The 15,586-nt window shown below is 34.6% G+C and overlaps 1 protein-coding gene across 14 annotated transcripts in view; it reads left to right on the top strand.

Annotated features, from left to right (window-relative positions):
* LOC107592830 (dedicator of cytokinesis protein 3-like) overlaps positions 1-15,586 on the top strand; it is a 275,733-nt gene that overhangs the window by 173,050 nt on the left and 87,097 nt on the right. For all 14 annotated transcript variants that reach the window (XR_001610031.1, XM_016282388.1, XM_016282400.1 and 11 more), the window contains 3 exons: positions 983-1,067; positions 9,871-9,912; positions 11,084-11,235. Coding sequence is in view for 13 of the 14 variants with exons in the window: in XM_016282388.1 (XP_016137874.1) it covers positions 983-1,067; positions 9,871-9,912; positions 11,084-11,235 (279 nt within the window). In the remaining variant the exon portion in view is untranslated. The remainder of the gene's footprint in view (positions 1-982; positions 1,068-9,870; positions 9,913-11,083; positions 11,236-15,586) is intronic.

The raw sequence follows: 15,586 nt of genomic DNA, 5'->3' as shown, positions 1-15,586 counted from the left end.
TTAAGCTGGTCCTTTGCTGGTTTATGCTGGTCCTTTTGCTGGTTTATGCTGGTCCTTTTGCTGGTTTATGCTGGTCCTTTTGCTGGTTTATGCTGGTCCTTTGCTGGTTTATGCTGGTCCTTTTGCTGGTTTATGCTGGTCCTTTTGCTGGTTTAAGCTGGTCCTTTGCTGGTTTATGCTGGTCCTTTGCTGGTTTAAGCTGGTCCTTTGCTGGTTTATGCTGGTCATGTGCTGGCAAAGGACTAGCATAAACCAGCAAAAGGACCAGCATAAACCAGCAAAGGACCATCTTAAACCAGCAAAGGACCAGCTTAAACCAGCATCCAAGCATCAAAACATACCTAACCAGCATATGCTGGTTTCAACATGGTTTACATCTGAGATATCTGAGAGAATAAATGTTTATGTTATATTAGGATACATTATGGCATGCCATCACTTTCATAATTAGGATGAAAGTGATGTAATAATTACCTTGAAAACTTAAACTGGATTAACTCATAAGTGTCTATGAGTTAATCTCATAGACACTTATGAGGGCAGTTATTAGGCTATGAGGGCAATACCTGTTACAATACACTTATTAGGCTATGAGGGCAATACCTGTTTCTATAGCTCTACACTACGACAGCTGCATGTAGTGCTAACGCTAGCAGTTTTCTGTGCGTCTTTACCATATGAGCCTCTCAAAATGTACAGCTCTGTGTGGATAAACCTGGAAAGATGTGTGGAAAATGTGTCTAGAAAAGTTCATATGTCATGTTTTCCATCACACCACTGTGTGAGATATTAGCGTATAGCAATGTAGCGATTTATGGATAAAAAAAGATACCGCATGGCTAAATGCCTGTGACAACAGGTGGACACAACAGCTTGACAGATCGTCTGTTCTTTTATTATCCACTATATTATACATTCTAAGTATTTCAGTCTTGAGGAGTCTATGTTAATCAGTGTTCTGTTGTTTTCTTGTGTTCAACAGACACTTAGGCTTAGATCTGGTGCCCAGGAAGGAGTTTGAAATGGTTGATGCGGACCAGATCAGCGTTTCTGATCTCTACAAAATGGTAAGTACAGTGACTGCATCTCGATGGGTTTTCGATGGATGCTTTTTCATCCCTGAAGCAGTAAATCACTATAACGTCCGCTGTTGGATGTGAGGAAAACATATAAGAGATGTTTTTGCAAGGATTATGAGTTACAATTCATGCAAATTGCTTCCTTTATTCAAATATTTTATTTATGAGATGCTTGTGCATATGACTCTAGGTCATGTTTGCTGAATTATTTGCTCATATAGCATTATGATTTTACAGTTCTGGTTTAAATTATTATATATGTAAGTATGCATGTAAAAAGAAAATAAAAGTAAAGTATGAAATCATAAATCAAATATACTAAAATATCGCATACAAATGGTACAAACATTTTATATTTCTTAAATATTTTATATAATGCAGTTTAAGTTTTCATTTATATGTGAACCATTCAAAGTAAAAGAAGGCTTTGACTTCAATTCTTAAAGGTCTGTTCAATATACACTGAAGAATAATTAAAATTAAGGTAATTATTTTTTATAAATATTGCTAAAATTAATTAATAAAAGTAATGATTACATCATACAAAACAATTAAATAATACCATTTTATAATATTAAATGATATTGTAGTGAGTTTTTTTGTGTAGTATATATATATATATATATGTGTGTGAAGTATGCATGTAAAAAGAAAATAAAAGTAAAGTATGAAATCATAAATCAAATATACTAAAATATCGCATACAAATGGTACAAACATTTTATATTTCTTAAATATTTTATATAATGCAGTTTAAGTTTTCATTTATATGTGAACCATTCAAAGTAAAAGAAGGCTTTGACTTCAATTCTTAAAGGTCTGTTCAATATACACTGAAGAATAATTAAAATTAAGGTAATTATTTTTTATAAATATTGCTAAAATTAATTAATAAAAGTAATGATTACATCATACAAAACAATTAAATAATACCATTTTATAATATTAAATGATATTGTAGTGAGTTTTTTTGTGTATTATATATATATATATATATGTGTGTGTGTGTGTGTGTGTGTGTGTGTGTGTGTATAAAATTATATAAAGCAAGCATAATTAGTAAATATTGTATGAATAAAATATAAAACATGCATAATAAGTCAATTATATATATACTATTATACTATATTATACCATTATACTATATAATATACTATATTATTAATTATGCTTGTTTTATATTATTTTATGCAACTATATATGTTTTTTTTGCAGTTTAATGCCATTTATATTACTTTAATAGTTTGTGTATTACAGTTTAAGTTTTCATTTATATGGAAACTATTAAGAATAAAAAGAAGACTGACTTCAATTCCTAAAAGATTTCTTAAATATCACTGAAAAATAATAATTAAAGTTCAGGTCATTATTTATTTATGATCATAAAACTGTTTGATAATTAGTAAATATTGTATGAATAAAATATAAAACATGCATAATAAGTAAATTATATATATACTATTATACTATATTATACCATTATACTATATAATATACTATATTATTAATTATGCTTGTTTTATATTATTTTATGCAACTATATATGGTTTTTTTGCAGTTTAATGCCATTTATATTACTTTAATAGTTTGTGTATTACAGTTTAAGTTTTCATTTATATGGAAACTATTAAGAATAAAAAGAAGACTGACTTCAATTCCTAAAAGATTTCTTAAATGTCACTGAAAAATAATAATTAAAGTTCAGGTCATTATTTATTTATGATCATAAAACTGTTTGTGATTATTTTTGTTCAGTGTACAGTTGTAATAATGACCTGTATTTTGGTGTGTACTTAATCTTCTAGTGTTTTTCTTGCTTTGAATTACAGCAAGTTCTACAAAAATGAGTTTATTAATATGTGAGTCATCCGTGTAAACGAGAGCAGGAATTAATGTTTTAATGTATTCCTGCAACTGTTTTGCATATGTGCATAATGTAGGCATAATGCGCAGATGTTGCCGAGTTCCCGCATGTAGAATGAGCTGAACAATTAGACAGCAGAAATGTTTTAAACACTCCATTAGAGAGCATATTCCCAAGACGCCTCATCAGAATGAAACATTTACATATTCTATTTTTCAGAAAGCCTCATAGCGTATTTTCAGCTTTATGGAGCAGTTACCCTTTGGAGTTTAATAAGAAACAATATCGGAAATTATAAAAAATAAGCTTTTTTTTAGCTTTTGATTATTTTTTACCCTCAGTAATTCACTTTATTCTCTAGACCGCTATTTGACGATGATAACGGTTTACTGGAAACCGGTTTCGACACCAGCATGTTACGAACATGTGCTTTTGAATGGCAGCTTGTGGAAAAGCTGCTAATACTGTACATTTATTTATTTCACACATTTGACGGATCTTTTTCCATGATGTCTGCACAGGTTTGTGCCATATGTATCTATGTTTGGGTTTGTGTGGGACTGGATTTTTGTACAATATGGCAGCAAAGGGGCTAAATTTACCTCAACACTGTACCTGTATTCTGCAGTTTAGGATATACAGTATATAGCTTTTCCACAGGCTGCAATCTGAAAGCACCTGTTAGAAACAGTTTTCAATAAAACGTTATCGTATATATAATATAAAATCCACACATACGCAAGCTTAAAATTGTTAATGCTTGAAAAAAGATATTAATTTAATGTGATTCAATATTAGAGTTTAAATAGTATTGTGTTTTTTTTTTTCAGTTTGGCTGTAAAATGAAACAATAATTTATCAGCACTTCATGTCCAATAAAGCTTATCGTTGTAAAAATTATATTTAATATATCGCAATTTTTTTTTGGTATTTTCTCTAAAATTATGTAATTTTTGTTTTAAATAAAGCGTATTATTGTGAAATACATTGTGATTATTTATTTTTTTTTGAGAAACCAATCAGCTATTTTTAATATTAAATGAGTATGGTATGTATACCTTATTAATAATATTTATATTGTCAAATGCCACACACTGACTTCCATTTTAAGTAAATTAGGTTGAATCAGTTCTTTGAAATGAATCAATGTTAAAGATAATCATATTTCTCAAATCTACTTTTTGCTGATAGGGTTTAGGGTCTTTTGTAAAATATAATTTTCGTCTTCATGAAACTTAAAAAAGAACCTGTTAATCTCATATTCATGGTGTTTTGTAATTCTATATTTGCAACAACAACAACAACATAATAATAATAATTATTATTATTATTATTATTATTGTTGTTGTTATCATTATTATTACTGATGTTGTTGTTGTTGTATATTTATCTTTTGTTATATTCATAATATAAAATGTTTATAATATGTACAGTTTATTAATATTATTAAAATGTATAAATATTTATCATTTTTAAAGCATGCAAATGCCAAACAGTGACTTCCATTTTGCAGCAAATTAAGTTGAATCAGTGTTTTAAATCACAAAGTTAAAATGAATTACATTTCTCAAATCCACCTGCATTTTTACCACTAGGTTTAAATCAGAGATGTTGTTATGTGTTATATAAAATATTATTTTAGTCTTTATGAAACTTAAGACACATTAAAATAATTGTGATATTCCTGATATTGTTTAGTTTCATATTGGCAACGTTTTTCCTTCAACCATTGAAGTTATAAAGTTAGAGAGAAACGGAAAGAGTTTTGAGGAACGAGTCAAAAGAAAAGAGCACTATTCAAAGAATTTGACTAAGAGGTTTCACTAACTTTTGGGGCTAAATTCAGAGGAAAAGCAAACACTCTCGGGTAGAGTAGCTGAATCTCGATTCGATTTTAAGTGCACTAGCCAAATGTTGAGGTCACAGAGAGATTTGTATAGCTCGATATGTGGGAGGTGGAGGAGTTTCACACAAATACCAAAAATAAAGAAAGAGAAGAAAGAAACACGCTTCTGAAGAGAACAGAGAGACAGAGATGTGAGAAGACTTTTACTTGGCCTCGGGCAGCAGAGAGCACCGAAGCTGCAGAGACTCGAGACCTTTCGTTTTCTTAGAAGTTGCTGCTGAATTGTCTTCAGGGAAGCAAAAGATAGATTAAATCAAAGAGCCGAGCTTTTCTGGTTCTGGATTACATGTGCACTGTTCACACACAATTTACTCCAGCTATCTGTTTTCTCTTCACTTTCTATATTCATTCCATCATTTTTTTTGGCTTTTGCAGTAACACTGTCGAGAAAATAAATCTTGAAGTTTACATTTTTCTTTTTTTTTTCTTTTGCAAAACAATGACATGACTGTCTTTTCAAAAGCTCAATTTTACAGTTTTACAGACATAAGATATTCTTTTTCATAGGGAACATCAAGTTCCTTTGATAGAGTGCCACTCAATTCAATTTAATGTAATTAATTTAGTTGAAAATGCATTCTTTATTAAATTATAAATGTATTAATACAGAAATATAAATGTAGTTAAATAAATAACTTGACAAATAAATAGACATTTCTGATTTATTTAATGTTTAAAATTTAAAACTTTATAATATAATATAATGTGCATTGTAAGTTTGTTACTTTTAACAACATGTTCATTATCTTTATATTAATACATTGGTAATTGATTTCTTCAATTAATTTTTAATTATCGTCCTCATCCTCATCCTCTGCAGCCATAAAATAACCTGTGACAGTCTAGTTTAAAGATAGATAATAAATATTAGATAGATATATATTAGATAGATATATTTTTAGTGCAAAATTAATAACCCTATTTATTTGTTTGATTGATTTGTTTTGAAAGTTAAAAAAAAAATTAAAAAAAATAAATAAAATAGTCAACTGACATAAAAAATATTTTCATTACAAAAAATAACCCTATTTATTTATTTATTTTCCTCTGTATCCAGTCAATGAAATTGGAAAGGGTGACCTCTGATGGCTAGCAGATGGAAGTTCATGGACCGGATTCGTGACAGGATCTATTTTAAAATAAAATAAAATATAATTTTTCAATTCAATATTTGTATTACAAAATGAATAACCTTATTTATTTATTTGTTTGTTTGTTTATTGCGATACACAAGTTTCAGGTTTAATTTTGACTCATTGAGATTTTTGCATTGTGCATTGTGCCCTTGAGCAAGACACATGCACTAAGCATATGTTAGTCCTTTACCTGCAGTAATGTACAGTAACCTTGTATAAACAGTGTCTGCTAAATGGGTAACATAGATTTATTTCACAAAATAAAAATATACATATATAAGTTAGTCAGGGACTGAAGTCTCACAGAAGCATGCTGTAACATGGCTGTACAATCTGCCATGCTCACAGTGCCGCAAGGCACTATTTTAGATTAATGAGTCCCGCCATGCACGCGTTTAGCCTCCCTGATGGTGAAAGTGAGAACAGAAGGAAAAATATTTGTTTTCAGACATTTCTCAGTTCGGCCTGAAATCCTCCACTGGGTTTGCAAATGAAACTCTACTTCACTCCCTCATTGTCAAGCACTATATCAAGGAAATCTCACTTTTTATCTCATGATATGCTTGCAGCTTTGATGATTCCTTTCCCCAGTCCTTCTTATTAAGGTATTTTTTAGGGATTTGCTAAGGAAAGCATCACTATGAGCAAACATCTCTAGAAACCACGACTAACACCTTGCAATGCCATAGCAACCGTCCAGAACACCTAAGCAACAACCAGCAATGCCCTAGCAACCACACTCAGATCACATGACTAACACCTTGCAATGCCCTAGCAACCATCCAGAGTACCCTAGCAATCACAACATAGAAATGTGACCACAATTGCCCAAAACAGCCTAGCAATCAACAAGCAACAACATAGCAACAATGAGCAACCAACCAGAATACCCTAGATACAAACTAGTGACACCTTATCAACCGCCTAGCCATGTCCTAACAACCATTCAGAATATCGTAGCAATCACAACATATAAATTTGACCACAATTGCCCAAAACAGCTTAGCAATAACCTAGCAACCCTTTAGCTACAGCAAAGCAACAACAAGCAACCATCCAGAACACCATAGATACAACCTAATGACACCTTATCAACCACCTAGCCATATCCTAGCAACCACCTGAACAAAAAAAACACCCACCCACAGCATCCAGAAAACCTTAGCAACCACTAGCAATGGCCTAAGTAACCACACCTGACAACCACCTATCAATCATTCAGACTACTCCAGCAATTACAGCATATAAATGTCACCACAGTCACCCAAAACAGCCTAGCAACAACAAACAACAAACCAGAACTCCCTAGTGACACCTTATTAACCACTGTCAACCAACCCAGACACCTTAGCAACCACCCACAACACCTTAGCAACAACCAGTATTGCCTTAGCAACTATCCAGAGCACTTAATTAATCCCCAGTAATGCCACAGCACTGCAATCATGACATAGAAATGTCACAGCAACCACACAAAACAGCCAAGCAGTCAGCTAGCAACATTTAAGCCGCACCATAGCAATATCAAGCAATCAGCAAACCAATCAGAATACTATAGCTATTACCTAACAACACACTATCAACCAAACCACCCAGGATGAACTAGCAGACACCTAGTAATGCTTTAAAAATTGTTTAACAAATAGATAACAATCCCTCAGAATAGCATAGCAACATTACGACAAACACTCAGAACAATCTAGTAACACCTTATCAACCACCTAGTAATATCCTAGTAACCTGGGCAACTGAACAGCAAAGCACCACTAAAAACACTCAGAACACCTTAGCAACCACATAGCATCATCATGCCAATCCCCAGAACCATAGCACACCCTAGCAACCACACAGAACATCCTATCAACTGGACAGCAAAGTGCTAAGAACTTCTGAAAACACCTTAGCAACCACATAACATCATCACTCCACCAGAAGCGCCCAAGCAATGCATAATCAACCACTCAGAACACCATAGCAACTGGACAGCAATGTGCTAAGAACCGCTGAAAATACCTTAGCAAACACATAACCTCACTCCACCAGAAACACCCGAGCAATGTATTAGCAACCACCCAGAACTCCATAGCAACTGGACAGCAAAGTGCTAACCACCACCCATAATACCTTAGCAACTGCATTGCAACGCCACTCCACCAAGAACATCCAAACAAAACCTTAACAACCATCTAGAACACCATGGCAACTGAGCACCTGTAGAGCTAAGTGCTAACAACCATCACTCCACCCACAACATGCAAGCAATGCCCTAGAAACCTCCCAGAACACCCGAGTGATTGGACAGCAAGTGCTAACATGTTAACTTGTCTAACTTGCTAACTTGTCCAGTACTCCAGAACACTAACAACCACGAAGAACACCTTAACAAACGCAACAACGTCACTCCACCATGAACACCCAAGCAATGCCTCAGCAACCACCTAGAACACCTTAGCAACTGAGCAACGTGCTACTCCAGTAGTCCAGAACACTTTAGCAACCACATAGTAACATCACTCCATGCACAACACAAAAGCAATGCCCTAGTAACCACCCAGAACACCCTGCCAAATGGAAAGAAAGTGCTAAGAACAGCTGAAAACACTGTAGCAACCACATAACAACATCACTCCACCAAGAACACCCAAGCAATGCATTAGCTTAGCAATTAAGCAACTGGACAGTAAAATGCTAACAACCACTAAGAACACCTTGGACTACTGCATTGTAACATCACTTCACCTAGAACACCCTATAGCAACTGGAAATCAAAGTACTTAACAACTGCCAAGAGCACCTTAGCAACCACATAGTGACATCACGTCACACAGAACACCCTAGCAACCAACCAGAACTCCGTAGCAACTGGAAAGCAAAATACTAACAAACACTGAGAACACATTAGCAACCACATAGTGACATTCACCTCACCCAGAAAACCCTAGTAATGCCCTAGCGACGAACCAGAACACACTAGCAATGCCCTAGCAACCAATCAGAACACCCTAGAAACTGGAAAGCAAAGTACTAACAACCACCAAAAACACCTTAGCAACCACCTAGTGATGTCTCTCCACCCAGAACACCCTAGCAATGCCCTAGCAACCAACCAGAACTCCCTAGCAACTAGAATGCAAAGTACTAACAACCGCAGAGAACACCTTAACTACCACATAGTGACATCACATCCCCTAGAATACCATAACACTGTGTTTTGAACTGGAAGGCACAATCTAATTTGTATTTTTGCGTTCACGAGTTTTGCATACCTCTTTTCCCACCATGCATTTGCCGATGGGGGTTTGTGTTGAATGCTGGGTAATTTATTCTAAATGCAGTCAAAAGAAAAGAGAAAGATGCAAGCTAAGAAACACAGACTCATAAGTCACCCTGGCTCCCAGGCAAGATGTGTGTATGTGTGTGTGTTTCACCATGCGATTCTGAACATGTGTTTTCTGCTTGGGGTTTGTGCTGATGATGCCTCTGTGAATATGATTAATCTAGATGTAGATATCTCATGAGATATTGCTCTGTACATCCATACAGCGTTGTGGGAAAATATTTAAACCCTATATGCAAGTGTCTTATTTACTCAATTACAGATCAAACAGGAAATTATATTCCCTTTGATACTAGAATTATTAATTACTTTAGTGTGACATTGTTTTAGGTTTGAAGATACAGTGTGCAGTATGCACATTATACTGTATGTTTCCATTTGAAACAATGTTTTTTTTTTTAAGGATGTCAGTTACTTCAGGTACAGCTAAGAAGATATGTTTAACTGCTGTCAGCATGCTTTGTACAGTATATACACATTGACTGGATTTTAGTCTGAAATGTGACCACAGTGTTTCTCTTTCTCTCTCTGTTTCTCTCTGTTGACAGCACCTATCCAGCAGACACAGCGTCCAACAAAGCACATCCCAGGTATATTTGTCATCCTCAGCACCATCTGAGGACTTGTCAGAAATGCTTCGAGTCGTTAACGTACATAACTTTTTTGTAGGTCATGGTTCGCCGTGGGCTAAAGTGTGACATTTTGATCTAAGCACCTTGTTTACTCTGTTTTGGTCATGCTAAAAGACCGTTTACAGTTATGTATGATGCACTTTTTGAATATAGGTCAGTAAAACAGGCCAAAATATTACAACACACTGCTATAAGCTCTAATGAATATGCATGTTTGTATTGTTCCATTTTAGAGAATTAATATTGTTTTTAAAAACATTATATTATATTATATTATATTGTATTTTTGAATACACATTTAAGATGCAAGAAGTGTAAATAGCAGAGTAACCACAGGTATCATTTTATCACATCTACCTGCATCACATAACATTTTCCGCTTTTTAATAACCAGAAACCACATTATTTTTGAGACCACTGTATAACAGCATAACATGTTACAATATACCACATCTATAACAACATAACATAACATAACATAACATAACATGTAATGACATGTCACAACATATCACATGTAATGAAATGACATCAAGTTGTGTTATAGATTTACATTATATTATTAAATGTTATTCAATGTGTTGTTATATCATGTTGTGGTATATTGTTACTTGTTATGGAATGTCATGCTGTAGCATATTACATGTCATGCGATGTATTACATGTTACATGCTATGTTACAGTGTTACATGTTATAGGTTCAGTTTTACTAACAACTTGTCTTTACGTGTTAAAATGGTACTGTCAGGTTTTACTAAAGACGCGCAGTGAAGAATTAGTGCTGAAAAAGCGTGGACAGCTATTTTAGCACCGGACCTTATTGAATATGCATTTGTAGGAGTTTCCCTTTAATTCAAATGAATCATTGTCAAATTACTGCCATTATTTAACTCCCCAAAAAAGCACATTTTGCGCTTGAAATGGCTGCAATTTGTTGCTAGGAGGAATATACCTTGTAACATAACACAACAACATAAAATAACGTCACAATATTCCATAAAATGACTTTGCACATACTGTATTATCTGACATAACATCTAACATAACATTACAAAATAACACTACAACATATACTGTAACAAGCATCTCATGACATAAAGTAAAGCTGTTGTTAACTCTCTGTTTTCAGGATGGCGGAAGACAAAGACACGGGGATTCGTGTCGAATGCCTGTGCCACACCATCTCTTTGTCAACCTAAAGAGTTTCACATACAACACCATCGGCGAGGACACAGACATCTTCTTCTCTTTGTATGACCTGAGAGAGGGCAAGCAAATCAGGTAGGAAATGTGTCATGTATAAGTTTGTATACACATTCAGCGGTTGTGCCCCTTCACCACTAAAACATTTAACAATGAAGAGGCTTTCATTGGTAATTATTCACAAGGAACAGAAAATACATGAAGTCTCATAAGCAATAAAGTAAGACTTCATTTTTAAAACATCACGGTCTTGGAAATGAAAGCTTGCGCAAATACCGCCTACATGTACATAGGCCACATTTTGTTTAACAATAATCCAAAATGGCAGACAGAACTGTGAAACCACAGAAAGACGAGATAAGGACAAGAGACCGTGATGAAGTATTCATGTAAAAGATCTATTCGCTTCAACTATGCTGTTAAGACATCTTAAGTTTCAAGTTTGAGGTAGAGGACACCCTAAACCAACTCTGTCTCTACAAACTAAACCTTGTTAGCAGAATATTGCACTGTTTTTTGACATCTTTGAAAAATGTCAAAAACCTACCTCCCTAGCAACTAGAATGCAAAGTACTAACAACCGCAGAGAACACCTTAGCTACCACATAGTGACATCACATCCCCTAGAATACCATAACACTGTGTTTTGAACTGGAAGGCACAATCTAATTTGTATTTTTGCGTTCACGAGTTTTGCATACCTCTTTTCCCACCATGCATTTGCCGATGGGGGTTTGTGTTGAATGCTGGGTAATTTATTCTAAATGCAGTCAAAAGAAAAGAGAAAGATGCAAGCTAAGAAACACAGACTCATAAGTCACCCTGGCTCCCAGGCAAGATGTGTGTATGTGTGTGTGTTTCACCATGCGATTCTGAACATGTGTTTTCTGCTTGGGGTTTGTGCTGATGATGCCTCTGTGAATATGATTAATCTAGATGTAGATATCTCATGAGATATTGCTCTGTACATCCATACAGCGTTGTGGGAAAATATTTAAACCTTATATGCAAGTGTCTTATTTACTCAATTACAGATCAAACAGGAAATTATATTCCCTTTGATACTAGAATTATTAATTACTTTAGTGTGACATTGTTTTAGGTTTGAAGATACAGTGTGCAGTATGCACATTATACTGTATGTTTCCATTTGAAACAATGTTTTTTTTTTTAAGGATGTCAGTTACTTCAGGTACAGCTAAGAAGATATGTTTAACTGCTGTCAGCATGCTTTGTACAGTATATACACATTGACTGGATTTTAGTCTGAAATGTGACCACAGTGTTTCTCTTTCTCTCTCTGTTTCTCTCTGTTGACAGCACCTATCCAGCAGACACAGCGTCCAACAAAGCACATCCCAGGTATATTTGTCATCCTCAGCACCATCTGAGGACTTGTCAGAAATGCTTCGAGTCGTTAACGTACATAACTTTTTTGTAGGTCATGGTTCGCCGTGGGCTAAAGTGTGACATTTTGATCTAAGCACCTTGTTTACTCTGTTTTGGTCATGCTAAAAGACCGTTTACAGTTATGTATGATGCACTTTTTGAATATAGGTCAGTAAAACAGGCCAAAATATTACAACACACTGCTATAAGCTCTAATGAATATGCATGTTTGTATTGTTCCATTTTAGAGAATTAATATTGTTTTTAAAAACATTATATTATATTATATTATATTGTATTTTTGAATACACATTTAAGATGCAAGAAGTGTAAATAGCAGAGTAACCACAGGTATCATTTTATCACATCTACCTGCATCACATAACATTTTCCGCTTTTTAATAACCAGAAACCACATTATTTTTGAGACCACTGTATAACAGCATAACATGTTACAATATACCACACCTATAACAACATAACATAACATAACATAACATGTAATGACATGTCACAACATATCACATGTAATGAAATGACATCAAGTTGTGTTATAGATTTACATTATATTATTAAATGTTATTCAATGTGTTGTTATATCATGTTGTGGTATATTGTTACTTGTTATGGAATGTCATGCTGTAGCATATTACATGTCATGCGATGTATTACATGTTACATGCTATGTTACAGTGTTACATGTTATAGGTTCAGTTTTACTAACAACTTGTCTTTACGTGTTAAAATGGTACTGTCAGGTTTTACTAAAGACGCGCAGTGAAGAATTAGTGCTGAAAAAGCGTGGACAGCTATTTTAGCACCGGACCTTATTGAATATGCATTTGTAGGAGTTTCCCTTTAATTCAAATGAATCATTGTCAAATTACTGCCATTATTTAACTCCCCAAAAAAGCACATTTTGCGCTTGAAATGGCTGCAATTTGTTGCTAGGAGGAATATACCTTGTAACATAACACAACAACATAAAATAACGTCACAATATTCCATAAAATGACTTTGCACATACTGTATTATCTGACATAACATCTAACATAACATTACAAAATAACACTACAACATATACTGTAACAAGCATCTCATGACATAAAGTAAAGCTGTTGTTAACTCTCTGTTTTCAGGATGGCGGAAGACAAAGACACGGGGATTCGTGTCGAATGCCTGTGCCACACCATCTCTTTGTCAACCTAAAGAGTTTCACATACAACACCATCGGCGAGGACACAGACATCTTCTTCTCTTTGTATGACCTGAGAGAGGGCAAGCAAATCAGGTAGGAAATGTGTCATGTATAAGTTTGTATACACATTCAGCGGTTGTGCCCCTTCACCACTAAAACATTTAACAATGAAGAGGCTTTCATTGGTAATTATTCACAAGGAACAGAAAATACATGAAGTCTCATAAGCAATAAAGTAAGACTTCATTTTTAAAACATCACGGTCTTGGAAATGAAAGCTTGCGCAAATACCGCCTACATGTACATAGGCCACATTTTGTTTAACAATAATCCAAAATGGCAGACAGAACTGTGAAACCACAGAAAGACGAGATAAGGACAAGAGACCGTGATGAAGTATTCATGTAAAAGATCTATTCGCTTCAACTATGCTGTTAAGACATCTTAAGTTTCAAGTTTGAGGTAGAGGACACCCTAAACCAACTCTGTCTCTACAAACTAAACCTTGTTAGCAGAATATTGCACTGTTTTTTGACATCTTTGAAAAATGTCAAAAACCTACCTAGACATATTATTATCTGCAGTTTCCAGCAGAAACGTACACTAGTGGCAGTAAAACATCAACAACTTGTATTCCTCTTTGTACAATTTATGATATAGGGGCAGATTATCAATTAATAAAAACCTATTTTTGTGCAGTTCATTGCTATACCATGTTATGAGTTTGAAACACGTTTACTATACTTTTACCAGCTCCATAATATGGTTTTTCTGATGTAGCAAACTTGCTCGGTAGCACACTTGGTACAGAATTTACACTTCCATATGTATAGCTTTTCTGATGTAGTAAACTTGCTCAGTAGCGCACCTGGTACAACATTTACACTTCTATATGTATAGCTTATCTGATGTAGTAAACTTGCTCAGTAGCGCACCTGGTACAACATTTACACTTCCATATGTATAGCTTTTCTGATGTAGTAAACTTGCTCAGTAGCGCACCTGGTACAACATTACACTTCCATATGTATAGCTTATCTGATGTAGTAAACTTGCTCGGTAGCGCACCTGGTACAACATTACACTTCCATATGTATAGCTTATCTGATGTAATAAACTTGCTCGGTAGCGCACCTGGTACAACATTAACACTTCTATATGTATGGCTTTTCTGATGTAGTAAACTTGCTCAGTAGCGCACCTGGTACAACATTACACTTCCATATGTATAGCTTATCTGATGTAAGAAACTTGCTCGGTAGCACACCTGGTACAACATTACACTTCCATATGTATAGCTTATCTGATGTAAGAAACTTGCTCGGTAGCACACCTGGTACAACATTACACTTCCATATGTATAGCTTATCTGATGTAAGAAACTTGCTCGGTAGCACACCTGGTACAACATTACACTTCCATATGTATAGCTTATCTGATGTAAGAAACTTGCTCGGTAGCACACCTGGTACAACATTACACTTCCATATGTATAGCTTATCTGATGTAAGAAACTTGCTCGGTAGCACACCTGGTACAACATTACACTTCCATATGTATAGCTTATCTGATGTAAGAAACTTGCTCGGTAGCACACCTGGTACAACATTACACTTCCATATGTATGGCTTTTCTGCTGTAGTAAACTTGCTCAGTAGCGCACCTGGTACAACATTTACACTTCTATATGTATAGCTTATCTGATGTAGTAAACTTGCTCAGTAGCGCACCTGGTACAACATTTACACTTCCATATGTATGGCTTCTCTGATGTAGTAAACTTGCTCGGTAGCGCACCTGGTACAGCATTTAACCTTCTATATGTATGTCTTTTATGATGTA

This window comes from Sinocyclocheilus grahami, unplaced genomic scaffold (genome assembly GCF_001515645.1).
Source record: "Sinocyclocheilus grahami isolate Dianchi unplaced genomic scaffold, SAMN03320097.WGS_v1.1 scaffold159.1, whole genome shotgun sequence".
NCBI lineage: Eukaryota > Metazoa > Chordata > Actinopteri > Cypriniformes > Cyprinidae > Sinocyclocheilus > Sinocyclocheilus grahami.
This window is presented reverse-complemented; position numbering and strand designations above follow the sequence as displayed.